The following is a 23,557-nucleotide window of genomic DNA, read 5'->3' on the forward strand; positions in this document are numbered from 1 at the left end:
GGAACACCCCGAATCTTCCTCTGTTAGGAAGACCTTTCCCCCCAGAAACTCAGTAAGAAGACCTCTTCCTTGCCTGGTAACAACTTCCAAATCCTGTTTTCTTCAGCCACACTCGTGAACGATGATATAGAAAACCTTCGATATTTCGCATCAAAATTATTATGTGTATCTATCTTCTTGATGTCAACGCAGCCATAACGGGTGTGAATGAAGGGAGAATTTGGTTCCACGATAGGCTAGCCGTTAATTATTATTTGAAATCTGCAAAATTGTAATTTCGCAGAACAATGTCTTGTTATTTAATGGCTACTTCCTTGTGCCACAGTCTCTCCCAGGTGCTCTGGGTAGGCAGCTGAAGTTCCATCTAACTAGTATCCTAGGTAGAGGGAATTGAGATGTTTTAGTTATGACACTTCACTGTTATCCAGGTTTCTTTAAAAACGGATGCATTCAAAAAGAGATTAAATGAAACAGAGGGAAGTAAACTGAGTAAACTTTTGATCCAAGAGAGAAAGATCCAGCCCTTTGATCTACAATGACATTGTTACTGCAGAACAATCGGGGAGGGGAAAATTTTAAGGAGATTAAATGACAGCACGGGGTTAATAACATGTCTGACTTGTTCTGATTATTTCCGAGGATCACACTCTTATTTAGGAGTTTGTGCTTGCGTGTGTTTGTGTCTTATCTATAAAAATCACATCGGTGGCTTGAAAGACACCAGAGAGCATTGTAGAGAGAAACGTCGGCTAGATGTCTTGGGTCCCAGTGCTAAACACTAGTGATAGTAGGAATGTTCTCCTCCTACGCCAGGGTTGCCAGGCAGAATAAAAGTATTTATTTCAGTGCAAACAAACACCCAAGGGAGAAAATATCTCGAAATGACTGATGAGTTATTTGTGTGTTGGGCTGGGGAAACATATACCTCTCTTTCTCTTCACTGAGGTCCTCTAGCACCTTTGTCTGTCAAACTTCCCTATATTATCCTTATAGGGATGATGAAAGTAGAAAATAGTCTCCATCCCTTTTCTGTATGCCAGGCAGGATGTCACTCAGCCTATCCTGGGTCTCCAAGTGATCACGCTGCCATGATGGGGAATCCTGCCCTGCCAGCGCAGCAGGAAGCGCTGGCTTACAGCCCCCTTCAGTACTGCTACCTTAAATTTGTAAAGGGGATCGTATTGATCTTATTGACTAGGTGTTGGAGGGCGCAGTGGGATTCTCCCCAGCAAGGCTGCTGAGCATGTGCAGATCGGAGGACGGGAAAAGTGCAGCCTTCGAGGCTCGAGCATGGCCTTTAAATCCAATCACCCACTCGCTTTCTAGCCCCACTGCACGGCTCTGTGGTGTGTGACGGGAGCTTCAGTTGCCAGTGGGGTGAATGGCTGCGTTGGGGGCTGTCCTCTCAGACCCCACCCCACGCCTGCCGGGCTACCCCTCGGTCCGGCTGGAGCTTGGCAGGTGCACGCCCGGCACGTGAGCCGGGGAACTGGCCCTGCTCGGGGTTTTCGTGCCGCGCTTCTAGCCTCTCGCTCGGCCTCCTGGCCAGGAGCAGCACCTGGGGCCGAGGAAGCCGCTTCCCCAAGGCGCTGGTGCTGCCCCGCCCGCGGAAAGGGCCCGGGCCGTGGGAGCAGCCGAGCCAGCAGGAGCCGCTTTCAGTTTTCCTTGAGGCGGCTGGTTACTGTTTAACATCCCCACCCACGTTTCAGTTTGTTTAGTAAATCGATCTGATGCTCGGGCTCAGCCTGGTGCCCTGTCGCCATTGAGCAAAGTTAATATCCCCCGCTCGAGCATATGGTAAAGGCTTTGCCAGCGAAACCAGCCCAGCTCCCGCGGCCCGAGCAGGACCAGGGCCCCCCCGGGGGGTGGCGGGAGCCGTTCCCGGGGGATGCTGCTGCAGCCGCTGCCCTGACTTGCCGAGCTGCGACGCGAGAGGCAACGGAGCCGCGGCTGTGCCCAGCAGGTAAGTTTCACTTGTGAGCAGGGACTAACTGAGCGCCCCTCCCCCGCCACGCCGCTGCCCCCGCTTCGCACATTGCAGCCGGGTTCCCGGCCCAGCGCCCCGAGAGCCGCTGCCACCGCCGCCGCCGCCGGGTGGCTCGGGCCCGGGCCAAGTGCAAACGCGAAGAGTGGCTCTGGCTGCGGGAGGGAGAACAATGGTTTCCGGGGGGTCACGTGCCTCTGGGTGAGCTGAAGAAATCCATGTTGGGAGGGTGCAGCTGCAGGTTGCGGGGGCTGGGCCGCGGGAGGCCCGCAAGGCGTTTAACGTGGCGCGCAGGGAGAAAGCAGGGCACTGGGCTGTGGAGAGAACGGGCAACGCATTCCCGTTCAAGACTCCGCACTAGACTTGCCCTGATAACAAGAGAGGGGAACCAAGCTGTACAAAGGAAATGTGTTACCTTGCTGAGTTCCGGGCCTGAACCTCGTGATCACACGTGAAGTGGGCTGATTTATTATTGTAGGGTTGGTGATCAGAATGACACTTGGGAATGACGGAGGGCCTTATCAGGGCATGCTAAAGCACGCCGATTGTTTTTCAAAGGTAAAAACATTGTCACATAGGCGGGAGAGAAGGGGAAGAGCAAAGAATTATCTGGATTTCACACACAGATATATGGTCAAGTTTTAAGGCCTACCAGTGTGTGCAGTCGAAATGACAGAACAATTTATGGTGCAGTCTATGATACTCGCTTCCAGTAGTTGGCATGGGAAATAGGTTCAAATATTTTATTCAACATATACTGTGCAGCAAAAATAACACCATTCTTCAAGTTAGTTTTCACATGACTATGGTCAATAATATTCCATCTCCATGCTAATGTGGAAAATTTCATTATATAGCTATCATTGTCTTTTTTTGTACTGTTGATTGTATAATATGTATTTTTGAGTTACTGTCATTTCCCTACTACATTATTTTAAAGTGTCATCCATATTATTGAGTTTCTGAAAACTCATTGTGTGAGTCAGATTGATTGTATTAAACAGTTTTCCAGGTTCCTGAATTTCTTGATTTTAGGATTCACTTAAGAGTGATTGGAGAAAAATATAAAGCACTAAATAATTCCTATGCCCATTAAAAGTACTATTTTGGAGTTTATGCAACATGCCTAAGAACAGTGGTTCTCAAACTTTTGTACTGGTGACCCCTTTTACATAGCTAGGCTCTGAGTGTGAGCCCCCCCAATAAATTAAATTTTTTTTTTTAATATATTTAACACCATTATAAATGCTGGAAGCAAAGCGAGGTTTGGGGTGGAGGCTGACAGCTCGTGACCCCCCAGATAATAACCAGGACCCCAGTTTGAGAACCCCTGCCTAAGAGAAATCTGAAACTTTCAATTATATCCAGGTGTTGATAGAATATTATGAACAAGAAATTGTTGATTTTTCCTTTTTATTATGAGAGAAATGATGGAAAACCTTTAAAATGGTCTTTTGTAACAATCTACACTTCTCATAATTTCTCTGTCTCTGAAGGTTTGACAGGAAAAAAGCATTTTAAAAGGCTATTCATTGTCTGGTACTCAGTTCCCTGTCCCTCTCCTCCTTTCTCACTGATGCATACCAGCCCTCACTGTGGCTCACCTCATACACATACAAAATATAAGGTGTTGGACAAGATCGTAATGCAGTTATCTTGTTCAGAATGTTATCTTTCATTTTAGCAACTCACACATATGGAATATACAGTTTCCTCCACTGGCTCCTTAGCACAAAGCATAACTTTACCTAAAACTTATTCTTTATAAGAAAGGGGACATTCTGGGCCAAATTCCATTTTGTTACATTAGTGTAAATCCAGAGTAACTAATAGGCCTAATTCACTGTTTTGCTACAGCTCTTTTGTGCCATAAAGCCATCTTGCTAACTATACTCTTCAGCATAGGAGGAATCTCAGGTAATGGGAGCCAACATAGCAGCTCTATGCCACCCTCACAAGGTAATCCCCAGTATAGAAGGTGTGGCTGGAGAAAAGGAATCATGATTAGTGTGTGTGTGTGTGAGACCTGGCAATTACTTGACCAGTCCCTTACGGATGTGCACAGTTAGACATAAATTATATCAACCCTGAGGCTGCTCTAATTTCTACTGGAGATTGATTTGGATCCTGACCAGAGTGAGGGTGTCTCAAGGTAGCGTAAAGACATCTTTGCCCCCGTGCTTCCTCAGGTCCTATGTCTAGGCTATTCCACCCACCTTTCTTTCTTGATTTCAGTTGAGCTGTGCACCAATGTAAATGAGAATTTGGATGTCAGTTTGCTTGAAGTGACTTGTTCAGAATTTTGGTGAATATATTTGTTTAGCTACAAAACCAATGGCTACTTTAATCTTCTACTGACTTGGTGTATAAGAGCCTGATCCTGTAATGGTTTGAGTACAGTCAGCTCCCATTGCCTCTCTCAGCAGGCACTCAGATTTTTCAGTATTGGGCCTGAAAAAGAGGGCCAATACATATTTTTGATGTTGCATATTTATATATCCAGTATTCTATGTTCTTCTACATTGCTTTTTTGTTAGATATGGAGAAAACAAAAAGATGTCTTAGGCTTTTATTAATTCTTTTATAACATGTAAGATCACCAGTAAAATAAAACTTTTCTTTAAGGCTTCCAAAAATTAGTAACACAGTAACTGGAATTTTTATTAATAGCACTACAAAAAGGTGGTTCCATCTGGGGAATTTCTGAGTAGTCATTAAAACATTGTGATTTGCTGCTTTTATGACAAAAATCTGTTATGTCAAGAATAAGGATAAGTATGATATGCAGATAGTTAAGAATCAATCACTGGTATGATGCTGTCATTCTGAGCCAAATAGATTTTGGTTTGGACCTCTTTAAAGTAAAAGGGACAACTGCACTCCATTTGTTAATTTCTGCACCATGCTCTAGACTGTGTATTTCATACCCTTTCCCACTCTTTCACTCCCTCTGTGCACAATACCATACAGTAATAGAGCGTATGTATCGGCTATTTGATACCTTACTGGTTAGGCTATTTAGGGATCACACAATATTAATTTTCAGTGGTAGTAAGGGCCCTTTGCTAGCTAGATTTACAGTTTATAAGGTTTTAAAGATCTCTTGATTAATTTCTTTTCACCTGTTATTTAATTAAGCAACTCATCTGTATGGAAGGCCAAATTTTGCTTCCTAAGTAAGTTCAAAAGCAGGTGAAGAGATCCTGTTTACAGTGACGTTAAGAAGGAAAATGTAGGCAGAGTTGCATATGTTGTATCTTACACAGCACTGATTCTTGTTGCTGTCTGATACATAGTGTTTGATGGCTACATTGTTCCACTGTTTATATAGACTGTATTGGAACGTAAAGATTGATACTATTTTGTGATAGATTGTGAGTTCTTAACATAGATGGTGATTTTTTTTATATCTGTTATAAAAAAGCATTCCATAAGCAAATGGTATTTGTAACATACTATATGTTATATTAACAAAGGTACACACATTACACACAACTTGTTTGGGGTATGCATTATTCTGAATCACTCCTACATGTTTTACCTTTTTAAAGTATCCTTATCATTGTAAAGTTGGGATGATTTGCATCACCACCAGAAAATGTGCTTAATGAGAGCATTTTTGACATGTAAGAGATGTTTTAATGCATCCTTCAACAGCTTTGATTCAATCAATTATTCTTCATTTCAAAATTTCAGTTAAAAAACAACTAAAAATCAGGTTGGAATAGTGTATATAATGTCATAGCTGAAATCTATCAAACTGAAAGGCCCAGGATACATTTTCAAACCTTTTTCAATTGTCAATTTAAGTTAATTGAAAATGAAAGGTCTTGGTTTCAGGATTGGGCCATTGAAATGCAAGCATGCTGCTTTCATTTTGTAGAAGGGCAATCTCCCACCACATAGGTATTTTTAAAAGGTTCATTCATAATTCTCCCTTCACACTTCTATTGGAAATGACAGAATTCATTATTCTGAGCTCCTGAACTATTTTTCTGCAACTTGGGTGATGAATTGTATGAGATTTAGTTCACAATATGACATGGCAGCCCACAAGATTTTAAAATTCTCAGGGCTAGATCCTTCCCTCTGTGGCACACCATTGGGAAGAGTCTAGAGTCTTAGTCGAGATCCTCTGCCCCAATCTCCCATGAGGTAACAGAGAAGGTTACAGCAATTCTAAAAAGGGGTCTGGAACTCAGGTTTGGTAATTCACCAGAGCTTTCCAGACAGCTAACACAGGCAGCAGCATCCACTAGCCAGAGGTGCTTCCTGAATATTCAGCCACATATGCCCTACTCCATGTCCACAGTAGTTTGTGCAGTGTTAAAATATGATTGTCTTGCCACTTGCTCCACTGGGCTTCTTGAGCTTGCACCCCCTTGGTGAGGGTTGAATATACCCTTGGACTCTGCTAGGCTCATTGGGTTTGGCTCATTCTTGACTGCGGGGGGGGGGGGGGAACAGTGGTATCTTCCAAACACCACCCCGCTTGTGGCACTAAAATGATCCATCACCCAGTAAATTGTGCAGATCTGTGATCCTCCCTTTCCTTTCTTACATGATATTGAATCGTCTGTTTCTGAGCTCTGCCTAAACTGCCCTGTAAGTGGACAGGGGAACAAAGGCATTCACTGTCCAAGTCTTTCTGATATGGCTTTTGGTATGTCAGTATTGATTGTTTTATTTCTTATGTGAAATATACCAAACTGACAACTGCCTGGAGAGATTAAAGTCCTCTAGTTCACAGAACAGGTAAAGTGGGGTAGAGCAACAGTACAGATTTGCCTACACTGCCTCACCAACACACTTCATTCTAGGGATGAAGGGGAGAGAAATTCATGTCCATTGCATCTTTGCTAAGACTGCTGACAAGGATTCCAGGGGTGTTTATTTTTGGAATGTGGCGGTTCATCTGTTGAGAACTATACTGGTAACAACTGATTTCATACAGGCTGCCAAATGGGCATTAGTTGCCAGACATTAATTTGCTGTTATCTTGGGCTAGATTTGAACTGGTAGCCTAGAGGAAAGCCTCCATAATTCCTTACAATCACATAAATCATTTACGATCCCATTTCAGTACTGGCCATCGAACTGAGTGGTTTCATAAAATCTCTTAATGGAAATGGACTTCCCTTTTGGAGGCTTTGGTCAGACAGACATACAATGATTCTGTTAGATTGATTTGATATCTTTTGGGTTGGCTACCAGTTCAGTAATTTTTTATGATGTTCAGTTGCTCTTCAGTCTGCACTTTTGAGCATGTCACCAGGAAAACTGAATTAATAATCTTTTGAACTATGCAAATACAGTGGTTGTTTTTAATTGTTGAGCAGACATTGCTGATAGCTGATGCCTATGTAATATGTATGTATTTTTTCTCTGTTGCTATTTAGGGTATCAGTTACTAGTTTCTGTTTTGGATGTTTAGATCCCAAAATTCATTGCATTCTTTCATAAAGAACTATATTTTTAAGAAGCTTTCACTATCTTCTGAGTGTCTTGTCACAGTTCACTTTTAACATTGTTCTTACTCTTCTGTTGTTGCTTTTGACTTTCATATATTTTTCTATTATTCTTTCTCTTTCCTTTGAGCTTCAGTGAGTTTCTGTATTAATGTTAAACATATAACTGTAACACGTGGTTTAGGTGAACTTGGAGACACATTTTTTAGCCTCAAACAGATTTGAACTGCCAGAACTTGTTCTAACATACATTCAAACCACAGCACTAGAGTATCATAACAGGAATAATTTTGGCAATGACAATGTTGTTGACAAAAGAAATAAAAAGAACAAAGACAAGAGATACCATCAGCTTCAGCATCAGATTCTGCTTATTGTTTTAGAATCTTGTAGATAGATAAATAACCCCATCAAAAAGGTGTACTTAGATTTAAGTCAATACAAGGAAAATCTAGTCATTATATCGAAAGGAAAAGGAATATGCACAAAAGTGGAACAGAAGGTCCTGTATTAGAATTTGCACAGAAGATGATACAGATGAGAAATGACTGGAAAAATAGGGGGATGAGGGTTAAGGATGGGGTGAAGAATTTACTGATGTGAAAACGTGGAATTCAATTTATTTGTTCGACCTAGCTTCTGGATGAAAAATATTTTGGAGTGAACTTTTTTTATTTTTTAGTGTGGTAGAATTAGGGCCTACTCTTAAATTATTCACAACATATTTAAAACAAACTGACTTGATATTCTGCTATCTTTTATCAATTTATTAATATTGAAGATAGCACCATAGATTATAAAGCCATTATCCTTGCCCTGAGGAATGATCTAATCTAGATTAGAAACAGGAGTTGAGGGCATTCAGCACTTCACAGGATCAGGCCTTATTAAGAGGATGAGCACCCCATAGAACTAAAGGGTATTTTTTTAATGGTTGGTAGTTTCTTTGGTAAATTTTAGTATTTGTGGGGAAATGGCAAATGCAGCCTTGGAGAATGAGAACCTCTATTTGTAAGGTAGATACAGCATAGGCAGGAACAGTGTAAGTTTCTTCATACTGCTCCAAACTATGCCCCAGTCCTCAGCTGGAAAGGCCAAGAAGGTAATTCAATCTTCATGCTGTCAGTCCTTCTTCACCCTGCTGTAACTGCCAACAAAGGAAATTGTAATGGTGCATTTTATGATTTGGACACTTGTCCACAAGAAACTTGACTGAGATCAGCAACTCAATTTAAATTTTCAACAATATGTTGGCTAATGGCAAAATTTGAGAACAAGCAATTCTACTCTAGTATTGTTTCTTTCAATAGGAAGGCAATAAAGGCCCTTTTAAAAAATGAAGAAATATGGGAAACTTTAAATCAGTAAATTTATAGCCCAAGGACAAGGAGGCACTAAGTGGGTTACGAAAAGCAGGAAGCAGCTGAAAAAGGAATTCAAATTGTAACAAAAATTTCACCATGAGTTTTGTACGTATACAATTTAATAAGAGTTTTTATCTCCTTTTACTCTAATAGGTCAAGTAATTTATTTCCTGAGATGTATTTGAAGTTGAAAAAAATAAGCTCGAAAATGAAATACGCTGCCAGTATCCTGGCAAAGATCACTCCAAGTATGTATGGTATCACACAGAGTCAAATGAATGTTTTAAAATTAAGTTATATAATGTAGCAAAATCCTTGGCAGGAAGAAACTGAGCACAGCTCAGACTGGTTCAGAGAATAATAACAGCCTACTGCAGCAAATAGTTTAACCCTTGGCATGCTACACCTTTAATTACTTCTCTTTTTAGGCTAGACCCATTATTTCCCACCAAGGTAGTAGCTGATCAGGGTGCATCATATAACAGCTGTAGCCAACTATGTGCCTAATTGTTAAAACCCTCATGATGTTAAGGTGATTCAGCAGTCAGTCAAGACCATGTAGGTAAATGGACATGCAAAGGTTGTTGACCGTTTGGTACCAACAGTGGCTTTGCTCTGAAGAGTGACTATAAAAATGGCATTTTCTTATTCAATGGCTGTGATCTCTGAGAGTAATCAAAGTAATAGCTTTTATATTTTATCATCAGTCTGTGGAAAAAGTCTTCTCCCACTCAGGTCGATGTGATTGAGGGGGAAAGCCCTAGTCATCTCTAGGTCTGACCAAACAGTCCAATAACAAAGAGCCCCAAAGGAGGGTTGTGTGGTACACTTTTGTATACAGACTATATCTGTAGGATTAAGCCCTGTCCCACAACTACAGTTCATTTAACTGTGGATGAGCACAGTAGCCCCATTATCATCACCTAGATGAAGAACCTGACTTACCCTGTAGTCCTTCAGTGAGAGAGAGGGCATTTTCTTAGGCATTGGGGAAGCTGTCTTACTTGATAATAACTTTACTTTCCACAATAACTATTTAGGATTTCTTAGTTTTCAATTGTGATTTCCTCCTCATCAAACGAGGATTATGGTGTCTTTAAGGGACCACATTCTCTTGGTTCATGACTTACCTATGGTCTGATCCTATTGCCATTAAAGTCCAAACTCTAAGTGACTTCAGTGGGAACAGGATTGGCCCCTAAGATGGACACAGGCCCAATGCAAGTCTTTTGTAGTGGCAGTTACTATAAAGGGGTTGTAGTTTGCAGAGAACAAGCATTGTCTGAGGAACTGGCTGTATATACAGGCTCATCCTTCAGTTTTGGGAGGGAATTAGGAACCTTAAGAAACAATCCAGGCTGATGGGCCATATTAAGAAAGAAGTTGCATGTATGTAGATTTTGAGAAGACCAAAGGAGCTAGGTGTATGTGAAAACACTAAAGGGACCAGAAATGCCTGCCAGTAAGAATGCATTTTTGCGAGGATATGTATTTTTTTTTTTTGGCACTAGAGTTGGGACACTGGTGTAGGCTCAGCACAAGCATTTTTACCAGCATGTAACTGTTCCTGCACATAGGTTACAGTTACATAGTTAATAGCAATAATGTAATTCCACTGGTGCTGAAAAACAATGACAATTTTTCCTAGTGTAGATAAAGTATGAGAGTCAGTGTTTGAATTCTGCATTATATGTAGTTGGGGGTAAAACTGGTGGGTAATATGAAATTGCTAGTGGCTTGCCTTCTCTCACTGATACCAATATCAGAATTAAATGTTTTGTATCTGACATAGTCAGATCCCTGTTGAAAATCAATAACCTGCTTATAGCAGGAACCTTAGATCTTGACCTAAACCCATTTAGAACCATTTTATATGCCTCATTAGTCATGTAATTTAAGGGGGAAAAACCCGCTCTACAATCTATTGTTAGTGTATTCAGTTTATTTATTTTTGTTTTTCCAGCCATAAGAGATGTTGATAACACTACTTGCACCTGGTAGTCTATAAACATTTGCGTTTACATAGTAAATACAGCAAAGGTTCTCAAACTGAGGTCCATGGAGCTCATGGCGGTGGTCTGTAGAGTGCTGGTGGGTAACGTACTGCCTCCTCTTCCTTAGCAGCAAGAACTAAGTTGTATTAGCAGAAGGTAAAAATAATTATTTTACTTTTCCATGCAAGCAGCTACCTTAGTTGTCACAGGGATGTTATGCAATTGTACACGAGAAGGTAGGTGGTCTGTATGTGTGAAGAAAGTATGGGTGGGAAAGTCATTCACCAGACAATCTCTTTATTAAAACATGGTTCACACTATGAAAAATTTATAGCCCCCAAAGATAATACCAATTGACATGATAAAGTGCCATTGATTTTTGTGCAAAACTTCCAGTCAGTTCATTGCAACTTCTATGTGTACAGCAAAGGTAGGTTAAAGTGTCTTTGTTTTTATTCATATTTTCAATCTGTAGTGGTGCAAAATCTTTGAAATTCCTTTCCATAACCGTGGGGAATTATACTAAATGAAATAAATGGGAAAGGTTTGATTTTGGCTTACAAGAAACCTGAAGATAGGCATTATCTGAGTTAGAAAAGTCTTGAGTGTCGCATGTAATAAGTGTGTTAAGAAATAAAGTTCAGTATGCTTGAGGTCCTTTGTTTTCGGTTTAATTTATTTATTTTTTCCTGGAATTTATTGGTGTTTATAACTATAACAACAAAAATAGGTGAAAATTGGTGGAAAAATATTAATAAGTTTTCTGGGTAAATATTGGAGTTTATTTTGGTGGACAGATGGACAGGAGGAAAGTGTTCAGTAGTTTAATGCTTTGATGAATAGAATTCAATGTGGTTTGCTGCAGAACTTGAAACCAGAACTTAAAACACAATGCCACCTCTGAGTTTAATAAAACAATGTATCTATAATCCCCAAATAAAACTTTTCATTTGAATAAACAGTTCACTGTTGTAGACTTATAGAACTATTACCCTGTAAACATTTACATTTAATAATTGGGCCACACCACTGGCAAAGCATACATTCAACAACTTCATCCTTTCTCCTGTTTTTTTTAAACTTCTGAATACTTCCTTGTGTTCTGAAATGTATTCTGATACTAATTTTCGTTTTCTTCCCATTTTAGTGTGGCAGATTTTTAAATCGTTATCTGCTAGCAGCTTGAAATGTCTATGTTGTGGGTGTGAGATTCATCAGTACGTTCAGAGCTTGCATGCATGCCTGTTTGTTTATTGTGTGTATCTTCTAGACTAATACATAGCCTTACTTCAACAGGCAGATTTGCATATCTATACTCACTAATGTATTATTGTAATACATATATCTCATGAAATGTATTGTATTTTCCTAATAAAACAAGTTATTTTTATATACTTGAATGATAGAAAGGTAGGATGAAAATTGGAAAAAAAAACAAATAATACTTTTTCTAAAACCCCGGATTTAAACAGAAAACAAACGGGCTTAATTATGCTTTATAAATATGGTGATGTCTGTTTTTTCAATGTGATGAGATGTGCAGCGATACCATATGAAGGAATATCTAGTTATGCTTATAAGAAAAAAGATATTATTTTTAGTAAATGTTTATTACCACAAAGTTACTTAAAACTGATGCATTTTTGAATTATATGCATGTCTGTGCTCTACTAGAGTCAGTAAAATGCCATGTTTTATCTTAAGGAATTTAATTTAATCCATTAAAACCCTATTTTTTATTTACCCAACTGATTTTTATTTTTAAGAATGAGTCTCCACCAAAATGAGAATGGAGACAATAAAAATCTCGTATTCTGGGACTCTTAAATCAGGGTTTAAAATAAGTAAATTGGGTGAGCTGGTTGGATAATCTGGTACATGGTAACATACCTCTCACTTTTACCTCATTTCTAGGGACATCATTTATTTTAATCCCAAAATGATCTATGTTCAACATAAATTAGATATCCCATGATTTTCATTGTTGACAATTATTTACATCGACAATTAAGAATCATAAAGCCGAAGTGGCAGAGTTATTGAAGGAACAAATCCTGCAGCATTTTAAGTTTCCTGCCTGTTGTTGTGTTTCCTTATTTTGTCACACATTGCATCCCACATCTGGGCCATAGTACACTTGAGTGTTCCAAGCAGTGTTGAGCTTTCGACAGTTCACATGCACCTCCCAAAGAGGAAGACAAATCTACAGAGTTATAATTTAAAAAAAAACACCCTTAATTAATGTGATATTAACTCTTGATTTTTCTACAAATATTTTTCCATTGACTGACATAGCTACAATCATACCTAAATAGTCTTGTCATAGTTGACTCAAGCTGTACGTGTTTGACAGTCACTTTAGGAATTGGTATTAAGAAATAGGTAAGGTGTACAGCTTTTTTGTGTGGCATAAGCTGGTCATAGATACCTGACTGTTTTTGAGCAGTCAGTCAGCCTTTGCAGGGAAGATGGAGAAAGTAGCAACTTGTTAGCAGCAGCATGAGAAACTGCAGAATGCCACGTTGTTCCTATTCTGGCAGAACTGTGCTGCTGTCAGCTGCACTAGAACTGCTGCTAAATGCTCACTTTAGAAAAGGAAGGGAAGGGATCCAGGAGGAATGCTGGAGGAGAATTCTTTCCATGTTTTGTCTCCTGGTTCCAGTCACAACCTCATTCCCTGCCCTTTGAATGCAAGGTTTGTTCAAGGCTCCTGCCAGCATTTGCTGTAGCCTGTCCATAACTGAATGGGCAAGAGTGGGTCTTGTGAGCAGAAGTGCGTGCATTGTACCCTTTCCAAGGGTGTAGCAGGGGCCATACTGTGTCTGTGATAGTGTGAGGGGACCCAAGAAGACCAGTGGTAGACCAGAGAAGTATAGGAAACAGAGAGGAATTAGAGAGAAATCAGATCAGAGACTGGAGCAAGCCTATTGAGTGTTTTAAAAATCAGGAAGACCTTTTTAACCTGGATCTTGAAATGAATGGGGAGCCAGTGGAGTCATTTTAGCATGGCAGTGATGTGGTTGTGATTCTTTGTACACGTGAAAGGGTGACTAACAGCAGTCTGTTCATGCTGAAGTGGGGGAGCTTGGATTTGGAGGCCACAGAATTACAATAGTCAGGGTGAACAGAGATGGAGGCAATTGGTGTTCAAGTGCAATGTTCCAGGAATGCAGAAAGCAGATTTGCAAGCAGGGGAGATGTGAGAAGAGAAGAAAAGGTCAAGCATGACACTAACATTTCAGAGAGTGGAAGCAAATCAAAAAGAAGATAAGAGAAATAAAGGAGATGAAACTGTTTTGGGACACACATCTGATACATTTTGTCACACAAAGCTGAAAGGAAGCCATACATTTATTTGAATTGGACAAGAAGAGGGTGGAGAGAGAGAGAGAGAAGTCCTAAAGGGTATTAAACATATGTATAGTTGATAGTCATCAGAGCAAAAGCAATGGTTAAAATTATAGGGAGAGTATTGATGGCTGCAGTTGAAATGCCCAAGAAAAGTTAGTAAGATAATGATCAGAAGAGACAAGGTACATAGGCAGAGGCAGATTACGGGTTTGTAGGGCCCTGGGCAAAAGCAAGTGTGGGAGGGAGGCTCCCCACCCCTTCCGCCTGCAGTCCCCCCGGCACTCCTGCCAGAGAGCTGGGTTGGGGCATGGGGGCTTCCCCCACCTGCCCAGCGCTCCTGCTGGGGAGTGGGGTTGGGATGCGGGGGCTTCCCCTGCTCCCCAACTGGAGTGGCAGTTGGAGGGGACAAGCCTGCCCCCGACACTGCTCCCTGGCAGGAGTGCCAGGCAGGTGGGCAGAACGGGTTGGGCTGCAGGGGCGCCCATTTTTCTAGGGGCCCCCCAATTGACCAGGGCACCTAGGCACAGGCCCTGTTAGCCTAGTGGCTAATCTGCCACTGTACATATGCAAGAGAAAAGGACTGAGAATCCCTTGCAGGGCTCCATAGTGGAGGAGGAATCACCACCAGATGAAAACCAAATACCCAGCAATGAACAATTGCCAATTTCCTGATGAGGAAGCAGTAACAAAGAATGTATGCTGTAAAATTGAGAAAAATCTACACAATACAAAGAGATGGAAGTCTGCATTTGTGTGGAAGTGTGACACCATCAATATGTAGCATACTGCTAAGTCTGCCGGCCTTGATTCTCCATTGGGTTACACCAGTGGCGTCACACCAGTGTAAAACTGGTATAAGAGTGGAAAATTACCCTAAATATTCACTATAGAATACTGGTGTTTTCTATTGTGATCTAATATGAGCTTTTGGAAAAACTTAATAGAAATAACCTTATTAATAAAATCTCTCAGTTGTGGAAAAATAAAGAATTTTGTTCTAAGTACTGTATTTTGAGCTGAGTTTTTCAAAAAGTGGAAAGTAGTCTGCCATTTTAACTGTGTCAGAGACCTCTGCTCTTGGTTAGTAAATCATATTTTTTCCTTTGTATGAACATCTGTGTTAAGCGAAAATATGTTGCTATTGTTAATATTTATCATCATGTGAGGATCACTGAGCCTGATTCTCAACTCCGTTACACTGATTTTAGGCTGACATAAATCCACTGGTGTCAATAGAGATATGCCACTGTAAAACAGTACAACAGTGTGAGGAATCAGGCCCTTCATTTGCCATTAACTCATAATCAGTGTGCAGAACAGTGAGTTTAATTCACTGCTAACTTTCATACTGTGCAATTAAAATATTTGGCTGGGATTGAACAGCGTACATCAGCACTGAATTTGATATGAAGCATATATTGTGTAGAGCAGTGTTTCTCATCCTTTTTGATACTAGGAACTGTCTGGCTGCTTTCCAAAACTATCATGGACAGTTTGAGAGGGGAAAAAAAACCCAGTATTTCACTGGTATTTCTTACTGGTTTTTTCAGTATTGCCAGGCATTCTTTTTTTGTACTATCTGCATGTAAGGCATATCTTACTTGCTTACCAACACAGGGCACTACTCCAGTTCTGTTTATTTGTTAAAATAAAGTCCAGTTCAACCAGTTATGTGATATTGTTAACCTGATTTTTAAACATTGTTTTAAATGAAGGGTACCAATAATTTTGTCTACAACTGTATATCTCATTTTGTACATTAGAGATAATTCAGTTGATTTAATTTTAAAAAATCAGATGGGGTCACTCACCATTCTGTTAATGAGATATTTGTGCCTGTCTTGTAGACACAAGTCTTTTAATCTTGGGATGAATGTTTGAGAAGAAGCAGCAAAGAATCCTGTGGCACCTTATAGACTAACAGATGTTTTGCAGCATGAGCTTTCGTGGGTGAATACCCACTTCTTCGGATGCAAGCAGTGGAAATTTCCAGGGGCAGGTGTGTAAGAAGGATACTTGGAGCGTCTTTCCAATACGCAATCATGGGCGGTATTTTGTTTTCATTGCAGTCATCACTGAAAATCCAGTTTCATAGACATCTGTGGCGGGGAACAGGAGCAAAGTTTTTTGACAGCAAGTTCACTGAGTTGTGGGTATTCACTTCTGACTGTGAGCCTGAAAATAGGTAGAGTCACTTCATGAAACTGTAACTTCAGATCCTCATCACTTGACAGTTCCAGCAACTTGTCCTCCAATGATGGTGATAGAGAGGTCTCAGTTTCTAGAGAGAAGAATGGATCACAAGGTGCTCATTGCTTTCCTTTCCGGGGATCAGAGTCTGATGGGAAATAGTCCTTGAACTTTTGGAGAGTTGATTTTAGATGGGATGCAATTATTTCATAATGAAGAGGCAGATCCAAGTCTTCATCAATAGCCAGAAATGCAAAAGATGGAAACATGTCATAACAGTTGCACCCAACTCTCTCTTACCAGAGTTGGTGCTTTTTTTTTAAAGGATGTGAGCTTGTCAGCCAATACAAAGACACTCAACATACTTTCCTGCATAGAGAGATTGAGCTGATTGAAGTGAACAAATATATCTGCCAAATATGCAAGCTTGGCGAGCCATTGTAAGTCCTGAAAGTATGCTGCCAGAGGAGATTTCTTTTGAGACAGAAAGACTTCCAGTTCACATTGCAGTTCATACCCTCAATTTAATACTTTGCCATGGGATAACCACTGCACTTCAGCGTATAAGAGTAAATGATGGTATTTGGACCCCATTTCTTCACACATTGTAGCAAAGATGTGAGAATTGAGTCCATTTGCTTTCACCAAATTCATAATTTTAACAATTATACAGAGGACATCATTAAGCTCTCGAGACAATTTCTTGGCTGCCAAGACCTTTTGATGAATGAAGAAGGGTGGGGACAGGTGTCCCAGCCACGAGATGTGGACTTTCCCTAAGGATCCTCCGGTCTGGTTTAACCAGTTCCTCCCCACTGTTGAAAGATAGAGCTAAATAGTTATTTATTAATTTGTTATTTTAAGTGCTTAAATGAGAGCTGAAATTACTTGTGGTGGGACAGCATTTCTGCCTAGCCTGTTAAAAGCTGAACATCACTAAAAGCTGACAATCACTAAGAGACTGATGTGTGGAGGTCACAGCAGAAAGGCAGATAGCAGCAGAAGGTAACTGACAGTCGGCCAGCAGGAGCAGCGATCAGTCGGCCAGCAGGAGCAGCAAGCAGGTGGCTGACAGGAACAGAACAAATAGCTGGTGGCGCGGCCAGCAGAGAGGAACCACAGCTGGCAGGGTGGCCAGCCAGAGCAAGTGCTCATATGGCGGAGCAAGCAAGGTGCCTTCTTCCTCAGGTGGGAGGTGAACTCACACAGATGCACCTGTGAACCCTGGGTCCGCACTGCCCAAGGACAACCACTGTGAGTGGGGGGTGGTGAGGGAGCAGGGGGAGCACAGAAAAGGAACTTTTGGTGGTAGAACTCAAGAACATGAGGCAGAAGACTCTGCCATATGCACTTTGGGGTGGGTGTCCTGCTCACAGTTTTATGATTATGAATCCTGCTTGTGGCACTTTCCCCAATTAATGTCAGGTCACTTCCCTTCTTTCATTAAAAGTTTCTTTTCTACACTCAAACACTGTTCTTGCGAGTGGGGATGTATTGCCTCTCAGAGGTGCCCAGGGGTGGTGTGTAACTTTCCCAGGGTACTGGGTGGGGGCTTGAGCCAGTTCTGTGTTGTACTGTTGAAAAGGAACCCCTCTATATTGAACCTAGACTTGGTTGTGGCTGGCTCAAACCTGGCTGAAGGGTTACATACAAAATATTTTAAATATTAATATCCTGTGTCAGGGAAATATCAAGGACTGACAAGGAGGTCCATGGAGTAGTTGTTAAGAAACACTGGTGTAGAGTCAACGACTTGACCTTTACTGTACTTAATGGCAGGCACCACTGTCAAGTCAAATATTTACTGATTGTAATGTAATTGTAATGTGGACTTTAATGGATCCTTTGCTCAAAACTTCTTAAGCATGTACACATGCAGTGGCACACATCCAGTTCATAAGTGTTTGGCACGTAAGTGTTTTATTTTTAGTGGTTTACAGCTAACCATAAGATTCTCTTTAAAGGAAACCCACATGAGTAAGTCCTAAGAGTGAATGCTTTTTATTGGCAGTCCCCTTTCTGGTTACTGGAGTTGTTTTGTATCTGATGCACTTTATAACAAACAAAACTCAGGCTAGCACAATGGGGCTCTGGACTCTCAATGTTACCATAATACAAATAACTACCACTAATGATCATCGTGGTCCAGTGGCAACAGTTTTGCCAGGTGAGCAAAAGGATGCTTCTTCACCGATTCAAATTAAAAGAATCCGTGCTAAGTCTATCTCAGATGGAAATTGCTCTTTGCAGATTTCATGGCAAGCAGCATTGTTCAACTGTGCCAAGTTGCAGCTAGCATTGATGCCACACTATTCCTTAGAATGTCTGATTTTTATTAACACTTTCCCTCTCAGCAATGGCAAAGATGGCATAATCCTCCTTTAGATCCCAGGATTGGTTGTGGTCCACTGTCTCGTTTTTGATTTTTTTTTCTTTTTCATTTTGTTTGAGATTTGAATTTGAGAGAGAGCTTTATTCTGGACAGCAACTTATGGCAGTGGGCTGAAGAGATGAGATTTCACTGAATCATCAAACTAATACAGAAACAGAAAATATGTGAAAATTGAAATGGCAAGGTAGAATGGCTTGGTTGTTGAGGTAGATAAAATAACTAGATTCTCAGGGAAATGAGGTTGGGATTTTTTTTTTCTGAACTAGCTTTAGCTTGAACTGCAATAGTTGATGTAGAAAGCATAAACATCATACAACTTCATGAAAATAGAAATAAATACTTGTCACCCTTTCTTTCATTATTTTGTGCTTAAGAATCTGCAATTTTGTGATCCTCAGCCCAATGAAAATAAAACTACTATCCAATGTGTGTACAGAGAATTTAAGGAAGCAAATATATATAATATGTATATATTTATATATATGTGTGTGTGTATGTATATGTGTGTATATATGTATATATATAATTTCCTTTGTTTACTATGGTACCACAGTTTTTGATGTTGGAATGCACAGAAAAATCATGAATACACTGAGAAATCAATGTCTCTTGCCAGTTTTTTAATGAGAATAATAATGTATTAATTTTTCTTCCTTTACCCTTTGGAATCACTGAGGCAAGTTGTGACTGATCTTAGCAATTTAAAGTACCTCTTTGTGACTAGAAGAATAAAGTCAGCTTGGAGTAAACATTGCTGTGCTCTAGCAATGACACCGACATACCATATTGAGCTAAAATAGCTAGAAATGCTGACAGAGCTTGCACGTCTCAAAGTTAGCTGTCTATCCCCACTCCAGTCTGACTAGGAGCAGGGGAGCTACTTAGTTGTCAGTCAGCAAGGGATTAGCTTCAGTGCAGCTTCCTCCTCCTCTTGCTCAAGTACTCAGGGGGAAGCTGTAAGTGTGATGGCTTGGGGGCAGATGGAGAATACCTTTGGGAACCTTGGCCTGAATCCTAGCTGGGGAGTCTTGTTTCAGGACTTGATCCAAAGCCTACTGAAGTCCATGGAAAGATTCTCATTGACTTTGGGCTTAGTATCAGACCCATAAAGTTTAGTTTTTGAGGAAAAAGACCTTGTTGACGGCAACTGTTTTTCTACTAAGTTATTCCAATGGTTTGCACCCGAAAAGATGTACTTTTTAGTTTTGTTCTGTTTACTTTTAAAATTCACTTGCATTTCCTCCTTTAGTTCCCTTTGTAGCCATGTCTTCAAAACCACACTGGGCCAGATTCTCTTTACTTTTCCCATCACGGCTCAGCTGACATGAAATAGCCAGAATTTCACTCCCAACTATCCGGTTGAGAATTGTTCCAGCATTCAGGAGCACGCCAATGGCATAAAAATGAGGTAGCTAGTTCCTACCCCAATTTCCTACCCACACAGACATGGGGGGTGTCCTGGGGCATGGCAGAGTTCACTATGCCACTTCCCCAAAGGACAATATGCCAGTTGTGGCTATAACACACTGTTGTAAGTTAGATCAGTCTTCAGGCTTGTGATGGGGCAACCTCTGCTCCCATCTTCTTTGCTCTCACACAGATTACTCAGAGACCTTCCTTTTGTAGATGCCACTGTGTAGTTTATTTTCAAAACTTCACCTCACCACCTTTTAGACCAGTGGTGGGCACCCTGTGGCCCATGGGTCGCACGCAGCCCATCAGGGTAGTTTGCTGGCGAGCTGCGATACAGTTTGTTTACACTGACCGTACGCAGGCACGCCTGCTCGCAGCTCCAGTGGCTGCAGTTCACCGTTCCTGGCCAATGGGAGCTGTGGTAAGCGGCATGTGCCTGCAGACGGTCAATGTAAACAAACTGTCTCACAGCCCACCAGTGGATTACCCTGACAGGCCACAGGTTGCCCACCACTGTTTTAGATAATCATGCAGCCATGCTATTTACAGAGTCTTTCAGCTTAACTACCCTCCTCCCAAAGAATGGGGATGGGAAAAGTCTCTCCTCGTAGAGACTTCCTGTTATCAGGCCCAGCTAGCCTTCTCAGTTGGTCTCTCTCTCTCTCTCTCTCTCTCTCCTGCTTCTCTCCTTGCACTTTCTTCCTGTGCTCTTCTATCCCATCTCCTCCTTAATGGGATAATTAACTCATTAGCTACCCAGCCCCAGTCTGATCTGGTAATCAGGAGCTCCTCTCCCTTCCCAGGGGCTTAGTTGGCTAAACCAGAGTGCTGGTTTAGTTGCTGCACTCTGTCATGGGTGGCTTTAACTTACACTCAGTAGTTAATTTGTGCCAGGGCTTAACCCTGGCACCCCTAGGCTTGGCAGGTCATAGTCCTGGCACCTCTGGGCTTACTGCATCAGTTATGAACAAGGCTAAGATTCTGTCATGGTTATTTTTAGTAAAAGTCATGGACAGGTCACGGGCAATAAACAGAAATTTACAGGAGCCCATGACCTGTCCATGACTTTATTAAAAATAATCAGAGGGCAGGTTTAGGTGGGAGCAGGGGGAGGAATGAAAGCTGGAGTCCCATGGGTGGGGACTGACAGGCCGAGCCCCCCACCATGATTGGGGGCACAGCCACAGCAGCTGCAGCTGGGGGTGCAGCCAGGGGGACGCATAGCCCCAGCTCCAGAGCTGGCCGCAGCTGTGAGACAGGGACGCCAAGCCCCGACTGCAGATCCTCCCAAGCCCCGGCTGCACCTGGGGGTGGGGGGTGAAGAGGGATGGCTCTGGGAAGCTGCAAGGGGGCCACACAGCTGAAGCCAAAGAAGTCACAGAGGTCTGGTAAAGTCACGGAATCCATGACTGTCCTGACCTCTGTGACTAAATCGTAGCCTTAATTATGAAAGTAAAAAAATTGCTTGAGCCCCAGCACCTCTTTCATTACAACAAATTAAGCACTGCTTACACTGGGTTATTTGACTGGACTTGACTGCTGCTTTCTCCTTCCACCCATACACCAAACAGAACTTGGAGCAGCACAGAATAGGGCTGTTGTTATTCTTTCTTTATTTGTTTTACACTACTGTCTTGAGGCTCCAGTCAAGAATCGATGTTGTATACACCGAATGAAAAGGCAGTCCCTGCCTCAAAGAGCTTTAGTGAGTGAGGTACTATTTGCAAAATTAAGATTTCCATTGTCAGCCTGACTTTCACAGCTTCTCCCCTGCTTTATTTACCAAAACAAATCAAATCTGTCTCACATTTAACATTTGAGTTCTTTTGCCAGAGTGGGATTGGATTTTTGAAAATCTTAGTTAACTAATGACAGTTTGGAAAATGAGAGATTTTGAAAATTGCTCTAACTCATTTGGTCACATAGCAAATCATATGGTTTGATATGAACACTCAAAATTGGGGGTTAATTTGTTGGCCAGGAAAAGGACAAGTGCCTCTGCTCAGGAAAAGCTGGTGCATAGATGTTTTGTAAATATATTAGACATTAGGTAGATGTATTAGATGAGGTTTATGCATATTTTTGGAGGTCTGTATACTCCAGATCTTTTGATATCAGCCTGGTCCAATGTGGCCACAACAATGTCCATAGTAACTTTACTGGGCATTGCAGATTTGGGGCACTCTGGTGACTTCTTACTGAATCCTTGCTCTTTGCTTTGACAAGTATCACATGAAGATTTGTTTTTATGATGTTGGTACCTGCCCACTAGGTATCTGTCAGGAAATGACTATTTTGAGTCCACAATGGACACTTTGTTTATCTATTATGTAGTTAAGCAACAGATTCTATATACCTGAGACACATCAATGATATTTTCATCCTCCTGAATAGATGACCTAAACTCCCTCGTAGATTTCCACCATAACTTCAACAACCACCATGCATCCATCAAACTCTAACCCTAGAACACTCTTTCACCTGCATCAGCTTCCTGGACACAAAAATAGGCGTCAACAATGGAACCCTACTGACAACTATGTACCAGAAACCCATGGATCACCACACCACTAGTAATCACCAAGAGATCTGCCATAGAATATGTTCCAATGAGAAAGTCTAGGATACACACCTTAACGCATGTAAAACTGCCTTCAGCAAACAAGGATGCTCCACTAAAGAAATATATTATATCATGGAATGAGCCACTTAAATACCCCAAGAGAACCTGCTTCAACACAAGAAAAAAAATAGCACAAACACCAACTGCACATCACTGGTTGTCATCTACGGCCCCACACTGGAACCCATGTGTGGTATCATCAAACAATTACAATCTATATTTGATAGGAACCACATCCTGAAAAATCTTTCCTGAACCCTGTCTTCTGGCCTTCAAACCCTCCGCCCCCAGCCTCACCAAGTTCATCATCAGAAGCAAGTTCCCCACAGAGCAGGACACACCAACTCCTAAGCAGCACCAGACCCTGCCAGAACAACAGATGCAAAACCTGCAGACATATCTCCACTGATACAATGATCAGTACCCTCCATCTTTCAAGTTCCATGAGTCCTACATATATCTATTACAACAGGTGGTGTACCTCATCCAGTGCATCATATGACATCTTCAAAAGACAAGCCTGGGAACTTAAATTCATAACTTTGCTGGACACTAAAACATGGACTTTACAGATACACAGGTTTTTATAGCCCATTACAAGAACTTGTAACACACCTTGCTGCCTACTAACCTTCCATTGTTCTATGACTGTAGTGGTCTCCTGCAACATTTTAAGTGGTCTCATACAACATGTGTGAAGCCTTTTTGCTTAACAATCTGTTCCAGCTTGTATTTAGCTTGAACACTCTGGTTTCCTTCTCCAGACCTGAAGATGAGC

General features: G+C 41.3%; 1 protein-coding gene across 6 annotated transcripts in view; it reads left to right on the forward strand.

The window, feature by feature from the left end:
• The window catches only part of HNF4G (hepatocyte nuclear factor 4 gamma), a 276,933-nt gene that overhangs the window by 196,822 nt on the left and 56,554 nt on the right, over positions 1-23,557 (forward strand). The window contains exons 1-2 of one of the 6 annotated variants that reach the window (XM_039527146.1): positions 1,898-1,963; positions 2,463-2,542. The exons of 1 other annotated variant lie outside the window; for it this stretch is intronic. Coding sequence is in view for 2 of the 5 variants with exons in the window: in XM_039527143.1 (XP_039383077.1) it covers positions 1,795-1,963 (169 nt within the window). In the remaining 3 variants the exon portion in view is untranslated. Of the gene's footprint in view, positions 1-1,349; positions 1,964-2,164; positions 2,186-2,279; positions 2,543-3,920; positions 3,944-23,557 lie in introns of those variants that run through there. 4 more of the 6 variants (XM_039527143.1, XM_039527148.1, XM_039527145.1 and 1 more) reach the window with 4 other exon arrangements.

This window comes from Mauremys reevesii, linkage group 2 (assembly GCF_016161935.1).
Source record: "Mauremys reevesii isolate NIE-2019 linkage group 2, ASM1616193v1, whole genome shotgun sequence".
Lineage (NCBI taxonomy): Eukaryota > Metazoa > Chordata > Testudines > Geoemydidae > Mauremys > Mauremys reevesii.